General features: G+C 51.1%; 1 protein-coding gene across 2 annotated transcripts in view; it reads left to right on the top strand.

The window, feature by feature from the left end:
- The first annotated feature begins 7 nt into the window (after positions 1 to 7).
- The window catches only part of Morn1 (MORN repeat containing 1), a 57,063-nt gene continuing 40,494 nt past the window's right edge, over positions 8 to 16,576 (top strand). Inside the window, exons 1-8 of one of the 2 annotated variants that reach the window (XM_055615290.1) lie at positions 8 to 133; positions 1,003 to 1,074; positions 3,011 to 3,109; positions 4,227 to 4,337; positions 5,552 to 5,642; positions 6,345 to 6,432; positions 14,648 to 14,744; positions 15,417 to 15,527. In XM_055615290.1, the coding sequence (XP_055471265.1) occupies positions 61 to 133; positions 1,003 to 1,074; positions 3,011 to 3,109; positions 4,227 to 4,337; positions 5,552 to 5,642; positions 6,345 to 6,432; positions 14,648 to 14,744; positions 15,417 to 15,527 (742 nt within the window). In that variant the 5' untranslated portion in view covers positions 8 to 60. The remainder of the gene's footprint in view (positions 134 to 1,002; positions 1,075 to 3,010; positions 3,110 to 4,226; positions 4,338 to 5,551; positions 5,643 to 6,344; positions 6,433 to 14,647; positions 14,745 to 15,416; positions 15,528 to 16,576) is intronic. The other variant, XM_055615291.1, reaches the window with a different exon arrangement.

Here is a 16,576-nt window from a genome sequence, read left to right as displayed (position 1 = left end):
TGGCGACCGGAGGCCAATGGCTGGCAGCTTTACGGTTGCTAGGGAACCGTTGGCGGCAAGATGGCGGAGACCGGAGATCGGTCTGTTGGGCTCCAGCAGGGCCGGCACTCGGTGAGACTGCCGCCACGAAACGGTAAGAGCTGTGTATCCCCGCTGGAGCTCGGTCGCTCTGGAGGGCGGTACTTGCAGCCACGACAAGGCTGAATCCTGTGCCTCAGACAGGCCTCGTTCGCGTTCGGGTGCCCCTCAGGCACGGTCCAGGCTGCAACAGGCTCACTGCCAGCCGACTCCCCGTTAGGGGCACGCTTAGAGCTGAGGTCAAGCTGGGCAGGGTGATCACGCAAGGCCTCAGAATGTGGGCCGGCCGAATGCATTCTAATGGGAAATTGCCTAAAACCGGCGGAACAGGGTGGATATGAGGCCAGGGTCAACACTCGTGCCGCCGTTTCTCCGCCCCAGGCTGCGACTTGCTGGCAAGGAAGCAGTGGGGTTGCCTGTCCACCTCAGGAACTTAGAGATAGGAGTTGGGTGTGGGGTTTCAGAGCTGCATGATAAAAGTGAGGCTAGCCTGGAGTCCTTAGCGGTAAGTGAATTTTGTTCCATGGAGACAGGAGGATGGCAGAGGTCCTGGCAGAGTGGGCTCCTTGCTGAGGTTGTTCGCTGCTTCTCTGCCCTCACCACCACCTTTTAAATCCTTCTCTTAAGAGCCTACAATCAATCAGTTTTTGTCCTAGTCCTCCTCTGGCCAGTACTGCATTTTTTTTTTTTCGTGCTTATCCATGTAACAAATCCCAAGAAAGTAGTGGGGGCAGGGCGGGGCAGCGAACAACAATAAGCAGAACTGAGCTTATTGAACTCATACACCGTAAGCAGTTAACCAAAGTGAAGATCCTGTCCTATTGAAGGTGTTGAGAGTCTAGAAATGACCTGCAGACTACTCCATGAGCTGGCCCGCGTCTGTGTCAGCTGATATCAGACACTGTTCATCTTTTCCATATACAGGCTATGGCGTATATGTGCACTCAAATTCTTTCTTCCGCTACGAAGGAGAATGGAAAGGAGGGAAGAAACATGGTAAGAAGCCTCTGCTCATTCCAGAGGCCATACTTTTGCAGCTAAGAGCCAGTTTCCTGAGAAGTTTGGGGGACAGTTAGTCTTGTGCCAAGCAGGGGCCAGCGCTATGCCTACACACTGGTACCACTCTGTCCAAATCATGGTGGAAGCAATGTAAGACTAGTGGAACTATCGGTGGGAGGGAAAGAGTGAGGCCATGGGTCCAGAGTGACACCAACAGACACGCTCAAGCATGCTGTGTGTGTCCTATTGGACATCCATGCCTGTCATCTTCAGCCTTAGTTTCTCTGTGCTCCTAAAGAAATTAAACAAAAATCGGTAAACAAGGGAGAGAAAGAACCCTGTTCTCTCCATTATGTCTGTGGCAGCGTTACAGTTTGTAGAAAATCACCAGACAAAAACCAGAAGACAGGTAGATTTTGCTATGAGCCCTTGAATCTGTTGGTTCCTGGGGAAAGGCTGCTGTGTTCTCAGCAGCATGGAGGGTCCGTTATATTTTCTAATTTAGAGTTACATACAGACAAGACATCATGATTTGTTTCTACTCATAAAGAAATGACCAACCTGTGGTGACGGCACACACCTTTAATCCCAGAAATTAAAGGAGGCAGAGGCAGGCAGATCTCTTGAGTTCAAGGCCAGCCTTGTCTACAGGGTGAGTTCCAGAGCAGCCAGGGCTACATAGAGAAACCTTGTCTCAAAAAAAACAAAAAGAAAAAAGAAATGACCACTTTTTTTAGAAAACCTAAGCAGTAGTGGAAAGAAATATAAAATAAACATCCCCTGGAATGCCCACACTCACACCAGGAAAGTCTTGAGTTTAGACTTTCCAGTGTCGAGACTTCCTGGCTTTTTTCCATTTGTAGAGTCTGCCTGCTAAGTATGCTAAAGGGCTTTTCATATCTGCTGGCTACCAGAATATTTTTCTCATTTCTTTTATTTCTTTTTTTGTGTTGTTTGTTTGTTTGTTTGTTTTTGAGCCTCAATCTTGCTATATAACCCAGGCTAGCCCTGAACCTGTAATCCTTTTGCTTCAGCCTCCCAAGTGCACAACTGCACCCAGTCTCTACCATTAATTTTTTAATGTTTTTGTTTTGCTGTGAACTCAGGGCCTGTACATGTTAGGCAAGTGCTCTACCATTAGGTTATATCCTTAGCACCTTTCAACTTTTGTTTAGTTTTTTTGTTACACAACTGTTTCTTATTTTTGCACCATCATTAAGGATTATCTTACTGTAAGCAGGCACCAGAACTTATATCTAAAACTGTTGTCACAGTTGCCTGAAGAGTCACCACTTTTAAGAATGTGTTCTCAGCCAGGCATGGTGGCACATGCCTTTAATCCCAGCATTCAGGAGACAGAGGCAGCCGGATCTCTGTGGGTTCAAGGCCAGCCTGATCTACATACAAAGTGAGTCCAGTACAGAGCCCTAGGGCTCCTGTTACACAGAGAAACCCTGTCTCGAAAAACAAACAAACAAAAAAAAGAATGTGTTCTCCAAGGATCAGAAAGATGGCTCTGAAGTCAGGAGTGCTTGTTGCTCTTGCAAAAGATCAGAACTCAGTTTGCAGCACCTCATAACAGCCCATAACCAGTCTCCATGAGTACGCTCATACACGGGTGCACACACACACGCGTCCTTTGTCCTCATTTGGATAGAAGCAAGGGGACCCACAGAGGACGGACGAGGCCTCCTCTGCACAGCTCAGGCCTCTGTGTCATTTCTACTGAGAAGCTGGCATTCAGGAATATTTCTGTGGATTGTCTTGTTTATATGAGTTTCCACTGCGTTGCCCAGGTTGGCTCAGCCTCCTGAGTAACTAGACATGCCCCACCACAGCAGCTGAGGTTTTCACTCTGAGGAGCCCAGCCGCCCGGGTTGGTCTGTGGTCACTCCCCTTCACCAGCTGACTGCACATTGGTTTTTCTTACCAGGTCATGGGAAGCTATTGTTTAAAGATGGAAGTTATTATGAAGGCGAATTTATGGATGGAGAAATCACTGGGGAAGGCTGCCAGCACTGGGCCTGGTCAGGTTAGCGTTGGACATTGGTGGGCTCTTGATGGTGTTTTCATAAATCCTCTCAGAGTTTATGGACACACAAAGTGCTATGCGTAAACACGAGCTTCAGGTTCCACTAATAAGAGGATAACAGCATTCAGGCCAGGGCAAGGCAGTGTGAACCCTACAACTTAGGTGATCCCCATGCCCATGGAAGGCCTAGCCTCATGGAAGGGTGGCCTGAGCTTTGCACTTACCTCCATAGACAGCTTGTTCTGCTCTATAACACCTAGTTGAAATAAAGATTTGTCATCCCAAAGCTACAGGTTTTTTCTACATTAAAGATATTTTAGGGGCTGGAGAGGTGGCTCAGAGGTGAAGAGCACTGGCTGTGCTTCCAAAGGTCCTGAGTTCAATTCTCAGCAATTCTCACATGGTGGCTCATAACCATCTATAATGAGATCTGGTGCATATAAATAATAAATAAATAAATCTTAAACAAATTAGAAAAAAAATGATAATTTAGGCCAATACTCAAAACAAACAAACAAGATATCTCCATCATGCGCTATCCCTGGATGGGCAAGCTGTTCCATGGCTTCCATGCCAGTGGCCAGGGAGCTTTAGGCCTCACAGACAGTGGATTATTGACACTCTAGAGAGCTTTTCTCTTGGGCTTAGCATTCAGTTGTTTTTAAAAAGCTGGAAAAGAAGATTCATCCTTCACTGTGTCCCACGAGTGCCATAAGGGTTCCTAGGACCGTATGCCATCCCAGCCGGGGCAGGGAACACTAGTCAGCCCACTAGTGTTTCTTGCAGTCTTTCTTCCTCACTGTCCACATCAAAGAGGAAAATGAAAAGACAGACCCAGCCGAGTGTAGAAGTGCACACCTTTAATCCCAGCACTCAGAGGGCAAAGGAAGATTGAGTTCTGTGAGTTTGAGGCCAGTCTGGTCTGCAGATCATGTTTGAGACTAGCCTGGTTTGCAGATCAAATGCCATTGACAGCCAGAGCTACACAGAGAAACTGTCTTGAAAAACTTTAAAAAAGGAAAGGAAAGAATAAAATGGCATTTCCACTGCCGTCAGTTAGGGCATAGCAGAGAAACAGAAAGTAGCCTGCCTTATTTTTCTGTCTTATCTACATCAGGAAACACCTACTCCGGACAGTTTGTTTTAGGAGAGCCTCAAGGACATGGCATCATGAAGTACAAAGCAGGAGGTCACTATGAAGGGGAGCTCTCCCACGGCCTGAGGGAAGGTCTGTTACCCAGGGGCTTGGCCTGTGTGTGCTCAGGTTGTAGAAGCAGTGACCTAGCTTTTCTGACTTTGGAAGCTAGAAAGAGGCAGGAATTAGTACCCCCAATTCTTTTTGTTTTGTTGTTTTTGTTTTTCGGAACTGAGGACCAAACCTAGCCTTGTTCTTGCTAGACAAGAGCTATACCACTGAGCTAAATCCCCAACCCCTAGTACCTCATTTCTGCCCACAGTGAAGTCCAGCCCACCAGAGCCTGTCTACAGAGAACAAGCATGTGTCATACCCGAGCTATCCGCTCTAAATGCCATCGACCACTTACAGGCTAAAACAGTTCATTTATTTAAGGATAATCATGGATCCTACAGGTTGGCCTAAGGCAGGTCTTCCAGGTTCAGAACGGGTCTTTCCTGCTGTCACAGCCATGGTTTGATCAGATCCACTCTCCCAAGGTTCCAGTGCCCCTGGAATTCTCGGGCTCCCCCCAGGCCCTGAGTCAGTCACTTCCTCTATGGTCTGCAGGCCAGAAAGGATAATAGTTTGACTAAAGGGTTACCTGTCCCTTCAGGCACTGTGGAAGGACTAACCGTACCATGTAAATGAGCCTACCAGGTTCCAATGTGTATAAATATAGAGGGAACTTCCTTTTCTTCCTCCAGGTTTGCTTGAGTTGGAGAACAGGAAGTTCTCTTCCCTTAAGTTTCTGAATTGTCCAGAAACCGAGAGTATTGACAGTTAACAAGGCCACATCTTTATTCACGTTGCCCTGGCCTTTCAGGTCAGCAGGCCTTGCAGGGGACCTCAGGCAGAGCACGCTGTGCTTACCATGTACAGGGTAATTTTGAAACAGAGGCAAACATGCATGTGGCCACTAAGCATGCCACTGTGCGATCCACCAAAAGCAGGTGGTTTAGAGGAGCCTCTGTGGAGCCCCATTCAGAACCTGTGGTAGCTCGTCTGGGTCCATTTCATCAGCGGGGCTGGGCAGTGGCGGCATCTGTCTGAACACATCCACCATTCCTGTTTGCGAGGGGCTAATCTGCAGGCCTGCTAGGCAGCCTGGCCTCCAGCGCGGTCCTGGTGCTCATCCTTCTGAGCTCTCCTTCCTGCCAGGAGGAGGTGCAAGCAAAGCTGCTCTGGGATGCTGAGGGAGGAGAGGGGAAGGACCACTGCTAGCAGGAGATGTGGAGTGAGATTGTATGCTTTGGTCCCTTCACTAGGGCAGGGGTTTCTGGAGGACCAGGATGGGCAGGTGTACCAAGGCTCCTTCCATGACAACAAGAGACATGGCCGTGGACAGATGGTCTTTAAGTGAGTGTGGGTCTTGGGAGTGCAAGCTGCTACTTGGGGACAGGAGTGGTCCCCGCCTCCTAGAATGCTGGTGGCCAGAGGGGTCGAGTGGGTGAGTTCTGTAGAAGGTGCTACCTTGTACCCAGGCCTTAATACATTCTGAGCCTTTGCTGTTTCTCTCTGTGTCTCTTCTGTATGTGCATCTGTGATACCTGCCTCTGCCTCCTCCCACACTTGTTGAATCCAGGACCTAGCACCCTCGTGTCAAGCTGGTACAAGAATGGACCCCAAGGACATGGGTTTGGGCAAGATTTCTGGCCAGCAGTGCCATGTCCTCAGGCAGAGGGTTAGAGGCCTTAGGCCTGTGTTCAGATTCCTGGGTGGATTATTACCCAACACCCACTCTTGAAACAGGCAGGGTCACCTCTTCCATTTCTTCTGTCTGTCATCTCCCACTTTGAATAGCAGAAGCCAAACATGTCTTACACAGGGCCCAGCATGCTCTGGGAAGTGGGTCCTGCCATGAGGGGGCATGCAAACATGTCACCGCCTGTCACCAGCCCTCCTGAGCCAGCTCTGGCAAGGCAGAAGCTCACAGACCATCTGTTCAGAGCCTATTTTTGCCTTGGCCCTGGTGTGCGTGCTGTGCCTGGTCAGAGGAGTCGGCCTGAGTCACTGCTACCACCTGGTTCTTAGCTGAAGAGTCCTGTCCTGTGCCCTCAGGAACGGTGACAAGTACGAAGGCGACTGGGTTCGAGACCAGCGTCAGGGACATGGGGTGCTGTGCTGTGCTGATGGTTCCACATACGAGGTATTGTACTGCTGCCACAGCAGAAAGGTGGGAGGCCATTAGAGGGCTGGGGCCTGGATGGTGTTTGCGCACACTTCATCTGGCAATGCCCTGAATGTAATGGACACACATTCAACTCATCCTTACATGCCCACTACCACTCTGGAGGCTGACTTCTCTTCTGCTTGTTACGGTCTCAGGTGGAGTGAACCCTGTGCCATGTGTCAGGTGGACCAGGAAAACTAAGGTTTATCCACATGCTTGTTCTTGTCCACTTGGGAGGCATGAGATGCTGTGGGTTTGTAGGCAGGAGACAAGACTATGCTAGTGCTCTTAATGAGAAATGTGAAGTTTGGCCAGGAAAACTGGCAAGCTACTAGGAAGGGCACAAGAAGAAACAGATTACAGTGCAGGGCGGTCCCGAGACAGGGCTGGGCTGACTGCAGGCCAACTCGTAGCAGGAAGCAGGAGCTCAAGGGCCCTGGAATTAGCTTCTCAGTGATTCCTGTTGTCACAGGTGAGGTCCTGTGGGGACCAAGCCTGGAAGCCCAAGTGCTGCCGCTGCTGCTGTGGTGGGGACACGAGTTCTCTGGGGCTTTCCAAGAGGAAGGAAGAGCAAGTTTAGGCCTCCAGACTCCTGGGAGTCAAACTTCCTCGGCCCCTTGGTTCTTGTTGCATCCCAGTAAGCAGGATGGTGTGACTCATATTTTTCCAGATTCCTCAAATGGCAGAGTAACAACTGGAAGGAACAGCCCCTGGAAGTAGGAAGAGCCCAGCCTGGCTCCTGCAGAACCAGAAGAAGGGTAGCCACAGCTCTGTGGGGGGACTTCTTGGGAGAGTGGTCCCTACCTAACTCACTCGGCCTCTGGCACCAGAGAACAAAACCTTACCTATACAGAGCTTGCAGGCCCCTGCTGCTTCTGGTATTGTGTCCACTGGCTATGGAGAAAAGTTCAGCACCTGGCTCCCTGATGGAAATGGTGGGGTGGATGGCAGAACTGGGGGGCTACAGAAAGCCCAGTGTGAATGCCCTACCTGTGCACAGCTTGATCTCAGCCCACACCTCAGTAGGGTTCCTACTTACTCCTGTAACAAAACACCGTAACCAAAGCAGCTTGGGAGGAGGGGTTACTTCATATTACACTTCCCAGTAACAGTCCACCATGGAAGGAAGGACATCGGGGCAGGAACCCAGCGTAAGAACCTGGAGGCAGGCACTGAAGCAGAGGCCATAGAGGAACACTTCTTACTGGCCTGTTCCCTAAGGCTTGCTCAGCTTTCCTACGGCACCAAGGCCCACCAGCTGTGGGGTGGCACTGCCCACAGGTGTGCCCTCCACAGCAATCACCAACCAGGACTTGTCTGCAGGCTTATCCTGTGGAGGCATTTTGTCAGTTAAGGTTTGCCCTCAGATGATTCTATCTTGTGTCAAGTTGACATAAAAAACTAGCCAGCAGGACTGGTCTGGTCAGGGCTGTTGGGAGTGTGTGTGGACACTGCCGCCCTACTGGCCTAGAAGTTGCCTCTGATCTATGTTTGAGCCAGTCTGCACATCAACTGGACATGCTGTTGGGACCGACCTCTCACAGTCTGGCTCCTCATCCTCACAGGACCTGCCCTTACAGAATGCCCAAAGCAGGATTGAATTCAATGTGCAATGGTGATGAGGACTCAAAGGAGTCACTATTTCCTGCCTGTCATGCACCCTGACAGAGTCCACCATGACTCAGGGCACACTTTTACATGGGTGTCCTGTTTCCAGTGAACAAGGCCAGGGCTGTCAGATCACCTCCTACCTGCCAGGCTCTTCCACACCTTCCACTTGTAGATTCACTTAAACTCTTCCCACACCCCAGTAAAGGGACTGTTTCCCACATTTTATAAATGGGAAAACTGAGGCCCGGACATGGCTTCCCCAGCCAGAAAGGGGCAGAAGAGCTCGGCACCTAAACCCAATCCATATGCCTGACCCACCCCCGCCCTTTCCTGGGATTTGGGAAAGGCTTTGTCCCAGACCCAGCCCACATCCCACTGTGAAGGAAAATGGGTGAGCTGCCATTGACAGCCCAGAAGGATACAGCCACCCCCTGGGCAGGAGTGAGAAAGAATAATGAAAGGCTTTGAGCTCGCTCCATCCCTATTCCCCGAGGCAGTTCTGTCCCACGTATCCTTAAACAGCCAGTACGGCTTCTTCACTGGCAGCCACTAACCATCAGTGGCTGGGGTTCTGTGGGGTTCTGCCCAGGCCTTCCATTCTGAAACCTGAATTTGTTGGACAGCCAAGAAGAGAGAAGACCAGGGATGCCCGACTTTGACCACCAACATCCTGCAATATGTCCGCCAGGGGGCAGCCCAAACCTGCTCATCGGTAGCATGCCCGGCCTTGGCCCTCATTCCAAGTTTGGGTGGAAATGCCCTGGGCCCTAAGGCAAGCAGCAGGGAGGCCTGAATGCCTAAGCAGTGAGCACAAATCTTGAGACTGCCACAGACGCTAAAACTTCAACTTGCTGTGGCTTTTCCTCCTGAGGCCAGAACCTGGAACTCCACAAGACTCCTGAGAAAGGCTTCCTCCCTCAGAGGTGGGCCTGGCAAATGTGCAATCTTCAGCTCCCTCCTCAATAGCCCCCATCCCCAGCACCCTGTGGCTGGTCAGCAGGAGCTGTGTTCATGTTGGCCTGGAGCGTAGACATGCAGCCGCACCAGAAAGCAGCAGCACGAGCTGAAGCCACTGCAAGAGGAGTGACCAGAGGACCCATATCTGGGAGAAAGGCCTTTTAAAAAAAATAAAGAACAAACAATGGCCTCAATAAGTACTTTCTTCCAGGATCTTATGGGCACTGAACAGAGAGGGGCACCCAAGGCCAAGAGGACAGTGGACAGTCCATCCAGTGCCATCTGGAAGTCAGGACTCCCGGTACCATGGGCACACATAGCTACCAGTTGAGACCACAGGCTTTCACTGACCAGCAGGAGGTTTCATTTGCCACCTGAGTGAGGAAAGTAATTTTCCAAGTCTGTCACTCAGCTCCTGAGGCTCTAGCTCAGCTGATGACCATCTCTGCCCTGGGCTCTCCCACAAGGGCCATCACCTGCCTGGAGTGGAGGGCAGAGACAGCAACCAGAAAAGGTCATGGCTGAGAAGGATCATGAGATTTGCTTCCCATAGGCACCACTATTCTTCATGTTGTCAGTAAAACATAGACTTTTCTTAAACACACACACCAAACAGGAAGTATACCATCTTATTCATTCTTTTTATTTTTGTTTTTCAAGACAGGGTTTCTCTATGTGTAGCCCTGGCTGTCCTGGAACTCACTCTGTAGCCCAGGCTAGCCTCAATCGCAGCGATCTGCCTGCCTCTGTGTCCCAAGTGCTGGGATTAAGAGCATGCAGCATCACTGCCCGGCTGAGTGTTCAGTTCGGTGGTGTTAAATGCTCAGATCATTGTGCAGCCAACACCACCATCTGCTCACAAACTCATCTATGGAAACAGACGCCCCATTTCCCTGGAGTCCTGAGCACCCGCATTTCTTCTGTCTCAGTTGACCTGACTCCTCTGGGGACTTGAGTGAACGTGTTTTTTAGTGGCTGGCTACACTTGTGGAACATGACAGCCTCCAGGCCACATCTTTGGAAGGCTGAGTGGCACATATATGTATGTTCTGTTTCCTTGTTCGTTCATTCCAGGAGAAGCAGGCTACTCTCCCTCTGGGCCACCATGAACAGTGCCCTGGCATAGATGTGCAGGCCTTCGGTGAATAGACCCAGCAGTGGAATGGCTGTGTCATGTAGTTGTTACCTTTTTTTTTTTTTTTTTTTTTGTGGCGCTGCCAAATTTTTCCACTGAGGCTGTACTTATTTCCTGTTTTTAAAGCTGCCATAATTATGAACGTGAGCCATTTGGCCGTGGGTAGTTGATAGCTGAACCCCGTGCACTGTGGCTGCCGTCATCACTCAGGGTCGGCTTTTGTTCTTCTTGCCTGACACTGCTGCAGTGGCTCTCAATGCCCTGTCCCTCACAGCATGTACCGCCTGTCACCTGGGGGTGCTTGCCTCTTACCGAAAGCTCTCTCAGGGAAACCTCTCGAGTTTTCTTTTTGACCCTTGGGTAAATGAGGTGTGTAGGTGATAGCTGCTCAGCACTCAGGTGTCTGGAGAGAGTAACCCATCGACCCCTAGACCCACTAACCTTAGCTTCTCCTCATTCCAAGAAGACCGGAGAGTGCTCAGCCTTTCTCTAGTCAGTTTTGTTTTTCTGATTATGGCCCTACTTAGCCACCTGTAACAGTAGCCAGCACTCCCATGTTGTAAAAAAGAAATCCAGACCCTGAGCGAATATTGTAGGAGGGCCTGCAGGTCCCAGAGGCAGCTGGCATGGCGGGCATAGTGATGCGCTTCCATCCACATCGTTAGTGGAACCTAGACCAGTGCCCTGACAAATTGTTGAGCTGCAGGCCTCCCACCGGATAGGTGTGTCTGTCACCGAAAGCCCTGGCTCTCTGAAAATTAAGGCTTCCCATATTGGTTTTCCCAGAGGGCAACCTGCTGATTGGCACACCTGTGCACACATAAAACAGGTGGCTAGCCTTCTGGGTGCCTTCACCTGCTGGAGTCCCCAGCTTCCCCCTTACCTGACATGTCTGCAGAATCCCTGCCTGTCGCCAGGCAGATGAAGACAGGTGCTGGGGCCACCTCCCATATCACTTGCTCGTCCTCCTTGAGCCGACAAGGCCCAGGCCAGGATGGATGGACCATTGACCCAGACATGTCGCTGCCACTGGAGATCTCTGGGAAGAGTGTAGAAGAGTGCAGAACCTGCGTCCAGTCATGGCCTCTCAGGAGTTCAGCTGCTGCCCATGTTTGCCCCCGCCTGAAGCCATCTTGGCAATGGTCAGTGCTGCACTAGGGTCAGCATGCCCACGCCCCTACAAAATATTCCCACTCCACACCCTGAAATCCTGGGAAGATCTAGTCAGGACGGTCAAGTCCAACACCCTGCAGGCTTCCTGTTACTGGAATGCAAGTGAGACTCCCAGCCACCCCTGCAAGCTGGAAATCAAGTTCCATAACAGTCACAACCCCAGGAGAAGAGCCCACACAACCTTTCACAGGTGACATCACCCAAGGGGAACAGAAGAGTCAAGGCTCAGCAGCAATCAGGGATGATTGCTTCCTAAATACCATAACATCATGGAAGCCAGCTCAGAAAAGGTCTAGAGCTTTTTCATCCCAGAAGGACCAAGATGTACAAGAGCAAATCGGTGAACTTACACCTGGAATGGACTTACACCCAAATCCACATCTATGCCATAGCCAGCATAGAGGCACTTTGAATATAATATGGGAAGAAAACAGTGTGGGCTAACTGGAAAATGTTTCCTGCAGTGAGAGATGCCACAGGTTTGTTTCCTGCAGTTTATTGAACTTAGTGTGCTCACTGTCATCAGTGTGGTCTGCAGCTGTGGCAGGACAGGACAGTGATGGCTGTGCCTCACTCTCAGGGTCACTGTGGCAGTCACAGAGCAAATGGCTGTCCTCTTCTCCTGGATGTCCTTTTCCTGATGGTGGCTCCTGGTTTGCTGTGTGTTTGCTTGTCTTCCTCGGCAGGCTCGCCTCTTCTGTCTGGCTGTACACATCCGTCTCCCCTGGTGCCGGGCAGAGCTGGGCAGGCAGGCAGAAGAGCAGGTGTCTCTAGCTCTCGGGCTTGGTGGTGCTGCAATGCCCCGTTCCACCGCACGCTGGGCGCCTGAGACTCCCAGACTGGCCCGCACTGGGTATCGCCTGGGTAGCCCTCAGGCTCCTCTGAAGTTTCACAGAATGGGAGGCCAAGGTGGGAGCTAGCAGACCAGGACCTGTCTGGCTGCCTTCTTGAGCTGCCTTGCAGGGACACTATGAGAGGGTGTTGCTAAGTGCCAGAGCCTGCCCAACACTCTGGGAGTTAAGATGTTTCACCCTCAGGCACCTCTTCATGATCTGCATGCAGACGGCCAAACGCAGAATTTATGAAACCATTCAGGCAAGTCTATGGCCACTGTCTTTGGTCCTTCACACACATCTGTATCATCTGAGAGCTGGCCTGAGGCCAGGAGCCCCAAGCTCCAGCTCCTACTGTCTCAGCCGTGATTGTAGCATGGCCACACACCTCAGGGACTATGGCAGATGTTACGGAGGGTGAGCACTGTTAGCTGAGCGGGAAATGCCAGGGAGTTTCTGGCTGAGAGGCTCCCGCAGCAGAATAGGACCCTCTATAGCTATCCGCCTACCATTGCCCGGGCCTTGCCAGCCCGCACTCCGCATCACACTGCTTATTTCTGGCCACGCCCTTCCATGGCGCCCACCCCATGAACAGGTACCTGGCCACATGGCCCTTCCTCCCTTCTTTCTGAAAGCCCACGAGGGCACTTTGCAGAAGCCCTGTGGGCATGATGGGCAAAGATAGAAGAAAAACTGCTGTTCCTTACCCTATAACTCAGAGCCTGGGACACATCTAAGAGTCCATCAACAGAGCCAGGTGGCCCTTCCTGTACCCGCTCAGAACGTTTGTCACCAGCCATGTGTGCCATTGTCACCCTTGAAACAATCTGAACAGGAAGGGAAAAGTTTGGATACAGGGAGGACAGCAGGCACAGGTGGGGCTGGGAGCGCTCCTCGGGAGAAGCCAGTAAACTGAAGACTAGACTGCTTGCTGGGGCACCTGGATTCTTCTGGTAGAGAAGGCCAGGCCAGGGGAGGCCCCTGTGCTCACCCCCCAGCCTTCCAGGAAAGGCTCCCAGCGCCTCACTGAATTTGGTTCAGCCTGTGATCTCTAGAGCCAATCTGATACCTACCCTCCTAATGCTGCTGCATTCCACGTCTGTAGAGACAAGAAGGTGGAATCTCTTAGCCCAAGACGGTGGGATCAAACACATGGTGGGGTGAATGGCATCTGCTAGGATGGGACATTGTCAGCTGAGCATCCACCAGCAGCCTCTCCAGGAATGCAGCTGCTCTGTAGCCCTGGGATTATGGGTCTTCCTGCTCTGTCTCATTGTGAGCAATTTCAGTCTGGAGCAACGGAGCCACCCCCAAGGCACCTTGGAGCCTCGCTCAGGGCTGACTTGGCAATTCTCTGGATGATAGCTCTATCCACATCCAAGAGGGGCCTGCACCTGGGTGAACAAGCAGGCCCCTGCCCACGTGCCCCACAGCTGCTGCTGACCTGTCTGTTGAGAGGAGTCCCTGGGGTGCCTGTTTTTTGTCTGCCGCCTAGGGGCATGCAGTTTTCAAGGTCAGTATCTGCTCTCCCCGGCCTGAGGCCTGACGTCTCTCTTTGCACACATCTCTTGAGATCCAGGCATCCCACATGTGGTGACTGCTCTCAGCAGCCATGGAAAGCTTCCCCCAGGTTGTAGGTACTCTGAACTTACTAAGTAGGGTTTCAACCTTCTCACCATCTTTGTGACCACACCCCCTCAGCGCTTCTTGGCCTGAGTGAGCCCTACAACCCATTTTCCTATTCTGTTTGCATTCTTAGAGACTGGCCAGCACCCTGGCCTGTCAGTGACCATGTGGGAGCCCAGGTTGCATGCAGAGGGGGTTCAGGGCAGGGTAGGGCAGCTGCTACCCAATTCACTTCGGCAGAAGTGGCTCAAACCAAGCCTGTTGTCAGCTGATTTTCCCCATACAAGTAATTCACAATAAAAAAAAATAAAATGCCATTTTGATCTTGAAATTTTCTATGGACCTGATCCTCCTGCTGTTTCACACAATTGCTTGGCAATCCAGGTGTGCTGTGGAGAAGGCAGAGTGGGGTGTGGGGGAAATGGCACCCCACCCCGTGTGTGTGTGTGTGTGTGTGTGTGTGTGTGTGTGTGTGTGCACGCACTCAAGTTGTATACTTTAATTGCCTCTTTTAAAAGCCCTGGGCGTCAGAGCAACCCACCTTGGTCCTGGCTGCACCATAGTTGCAGGTTCAGGTCTCCTCAGGGTCAGAGTGCCACACCTTTGTGTGAGGATGCCTTTGTCTGAAAGTGTGCCTGTTCAGTGGTGTTTTCTTTGCTCGGTGTGTGCTGTGCCTTTGTTCCCTTTTTCCCCCGGCGTCATTAAAATTCAAAGGGAGAACACTTAGCAAAGCAAATTGGATCCCTCCTCACAAAATGCAGTGCCTCACCACCAAAGCAAAGGCTGCCTTAGCCTCACAGCCCCGGAGGTTCCCATGGTCCAGGGTCTCTCTGAGGCTGCCTCATCCTCCCTGCAGGGCCAGTGGCACAGCGACGTCTTCAGTGGCCTTGGCACCCTGGCCCACTGCTCTGGCGTCACCTACTGTGGAATGTTTATCAACGGCCACCCAGCAGGTAGGTGCTCCCAGCCCTCCCATCATCCTGTGTGATGTGCTGTGTCTGAGCCTGACCAGCCTCGTGGGGTGTTGAACCAAGCTGGGATGGACTGGAACATGAATCCCAGGCCTTTTCAGGACAATCGTAGGCTGGCTGATTACAAAAGGGCTGGTGGCTGTGTAGACCTTGGTGGACCCAAGCAGGCCCTCCTACCTCTGGGCTTTCCCAGCCACAGCCCACCCCCTTACCCACAGTACCTCTCAGCCCACCCCGCAGCCTCTTCCAGCCTCCCTCACCCCCCCAGCCTCCCCCACCCACAGTACCTCTCAGCCATAGATACCTCTTAAGCATGGGGCCTCTTAGACACTGGATTTTGGAGTTGCTGACCCAACAGCTCCATGCCATACCCTGTCCTGTATGGTCTCCAGGCTCTCTTGAGAGCTCCATGCTCTGACTGCACAGTGATCTGTGTCCACCTTGGCTTGCAACCTTCCTGGTCATTATTTGCTCCCTTGTTTTTCCAAGTGGCCTCTCCTTAGACTTAGGACAGAGGTACCATCCCAAGGGTAGGCCTAGCCAGGGACACGAGTCCTTCATCTAAGCCTTCAGCCAACCTAATTGTGCCAAGCAGTTGCCTGGGGTGTCTCCGGTGCTGCTGCTACAACCACTAAAGCCCCCTTCTGCCCTCAGCACAGGCTAAGAAAATTGTGATCCTGGGTCCAGAGGTACTGGAAGTGGTCAAAGGATCTTCCTTCACACTGAATGTACAGCTACAGCAAGATGATGGGGAAGTTGCCAAGAGTAAGTGTCTTCAGGGCGATGACCCTGTTCTTCCAGAAGAAATGGGCTGCAGGCTCTTAAGTAGAGCCAACTGGGTAAGGTGTTTGGGTTGCTCCTGAGATAATATTGCAGAAGTCCCTGCAGCCTGGAGCCTGGCAGAGCGTTCAGGAGGCCTGCAAGACAGGTGGAGGCAGTCTTGTGTGTATGTGCACATGTTCATGTGCGCCTTACGCATGTTGTGTGCACACATGAACACGTGTTTGGCACATGCAAACCTTCACTCAGTGACTAATGTGCCTTGTACAGAGCACAGAAAATAAAAAAGATACAGTCAGCATGGACCATAACTCAGTAGGCCAAGAGCAGTCTCTCATTTCCTCTTTGGGGTAATCAGTCTCTCTTTTAGGTATGAACCTAATGAACCTCAAACCAAGAAAGACCTCTGAAAGCTCTGCCCACCATATTAACTCCCAATAGTTATTAATTCACCCAAGTTCAGTGCTTCAGTGAGAACGTCATAGTGTATATAAGGACTGGAGAGGTGCCTCAGTAATTAAGAATGCAGACTGCTTCTGCAAAGGAGCCAAGCTCAATTCTTCGTACCCAAATCAGGTGACTCAGAACCACCTGTAACTTAGCTTGGAGCCGGGGATAGAGGTCTGACACTTCTGGCCTCCATGGGCACTTGTATTCATGTGCACACAGACACACGTATATGCACATAATTAAAAATAAAATCTTAGTGTGGTGCGGTGGCACACACCTTAAACCCCAGCACTCAGGCAGGCAGAGGCAGGCAAATTACCTGAGTTCAAGGCCAGCCTAGAATACAAAGAGAGTCCAGGACAGCCAGAGCTACACAGAGAAATCCTGTCTCAACAAAACCAAAAATAAATGAACAAATGAATGAATAAATAATAAACTAATATATGTATTAAGTTGGCTTAGTAACTTTATTAAGGTATCATTTTTATGCCATTAATCTCAGTATTAAATGATTCCATGATCTCTTTTTTTAAATCTTGTGTGTGTGTGTGTGTGTGTGTGTGTGTGTGTGTGTGTGTGTGTGT

This window comes from Psammomys obesus, unplaced genomic scaffold, assembly GCF_907164565.1.
Source record: "Psammomys obesus unplaced genomic scaffold, mPsaObe1.curated_primary_1811, whole genome shotgun sequence".
Lineage (NCBI taxonomy): Eukaryota > Metazoa > Chordata > Mammalia > Rodentia > Muridae > Psammomys > Psammomys obesus.
The sequence above is the reverse complement of the archived record's forward strand: the minus strand, read 5'-3'. Positions and strand labels throughout refer to the sequence as shown.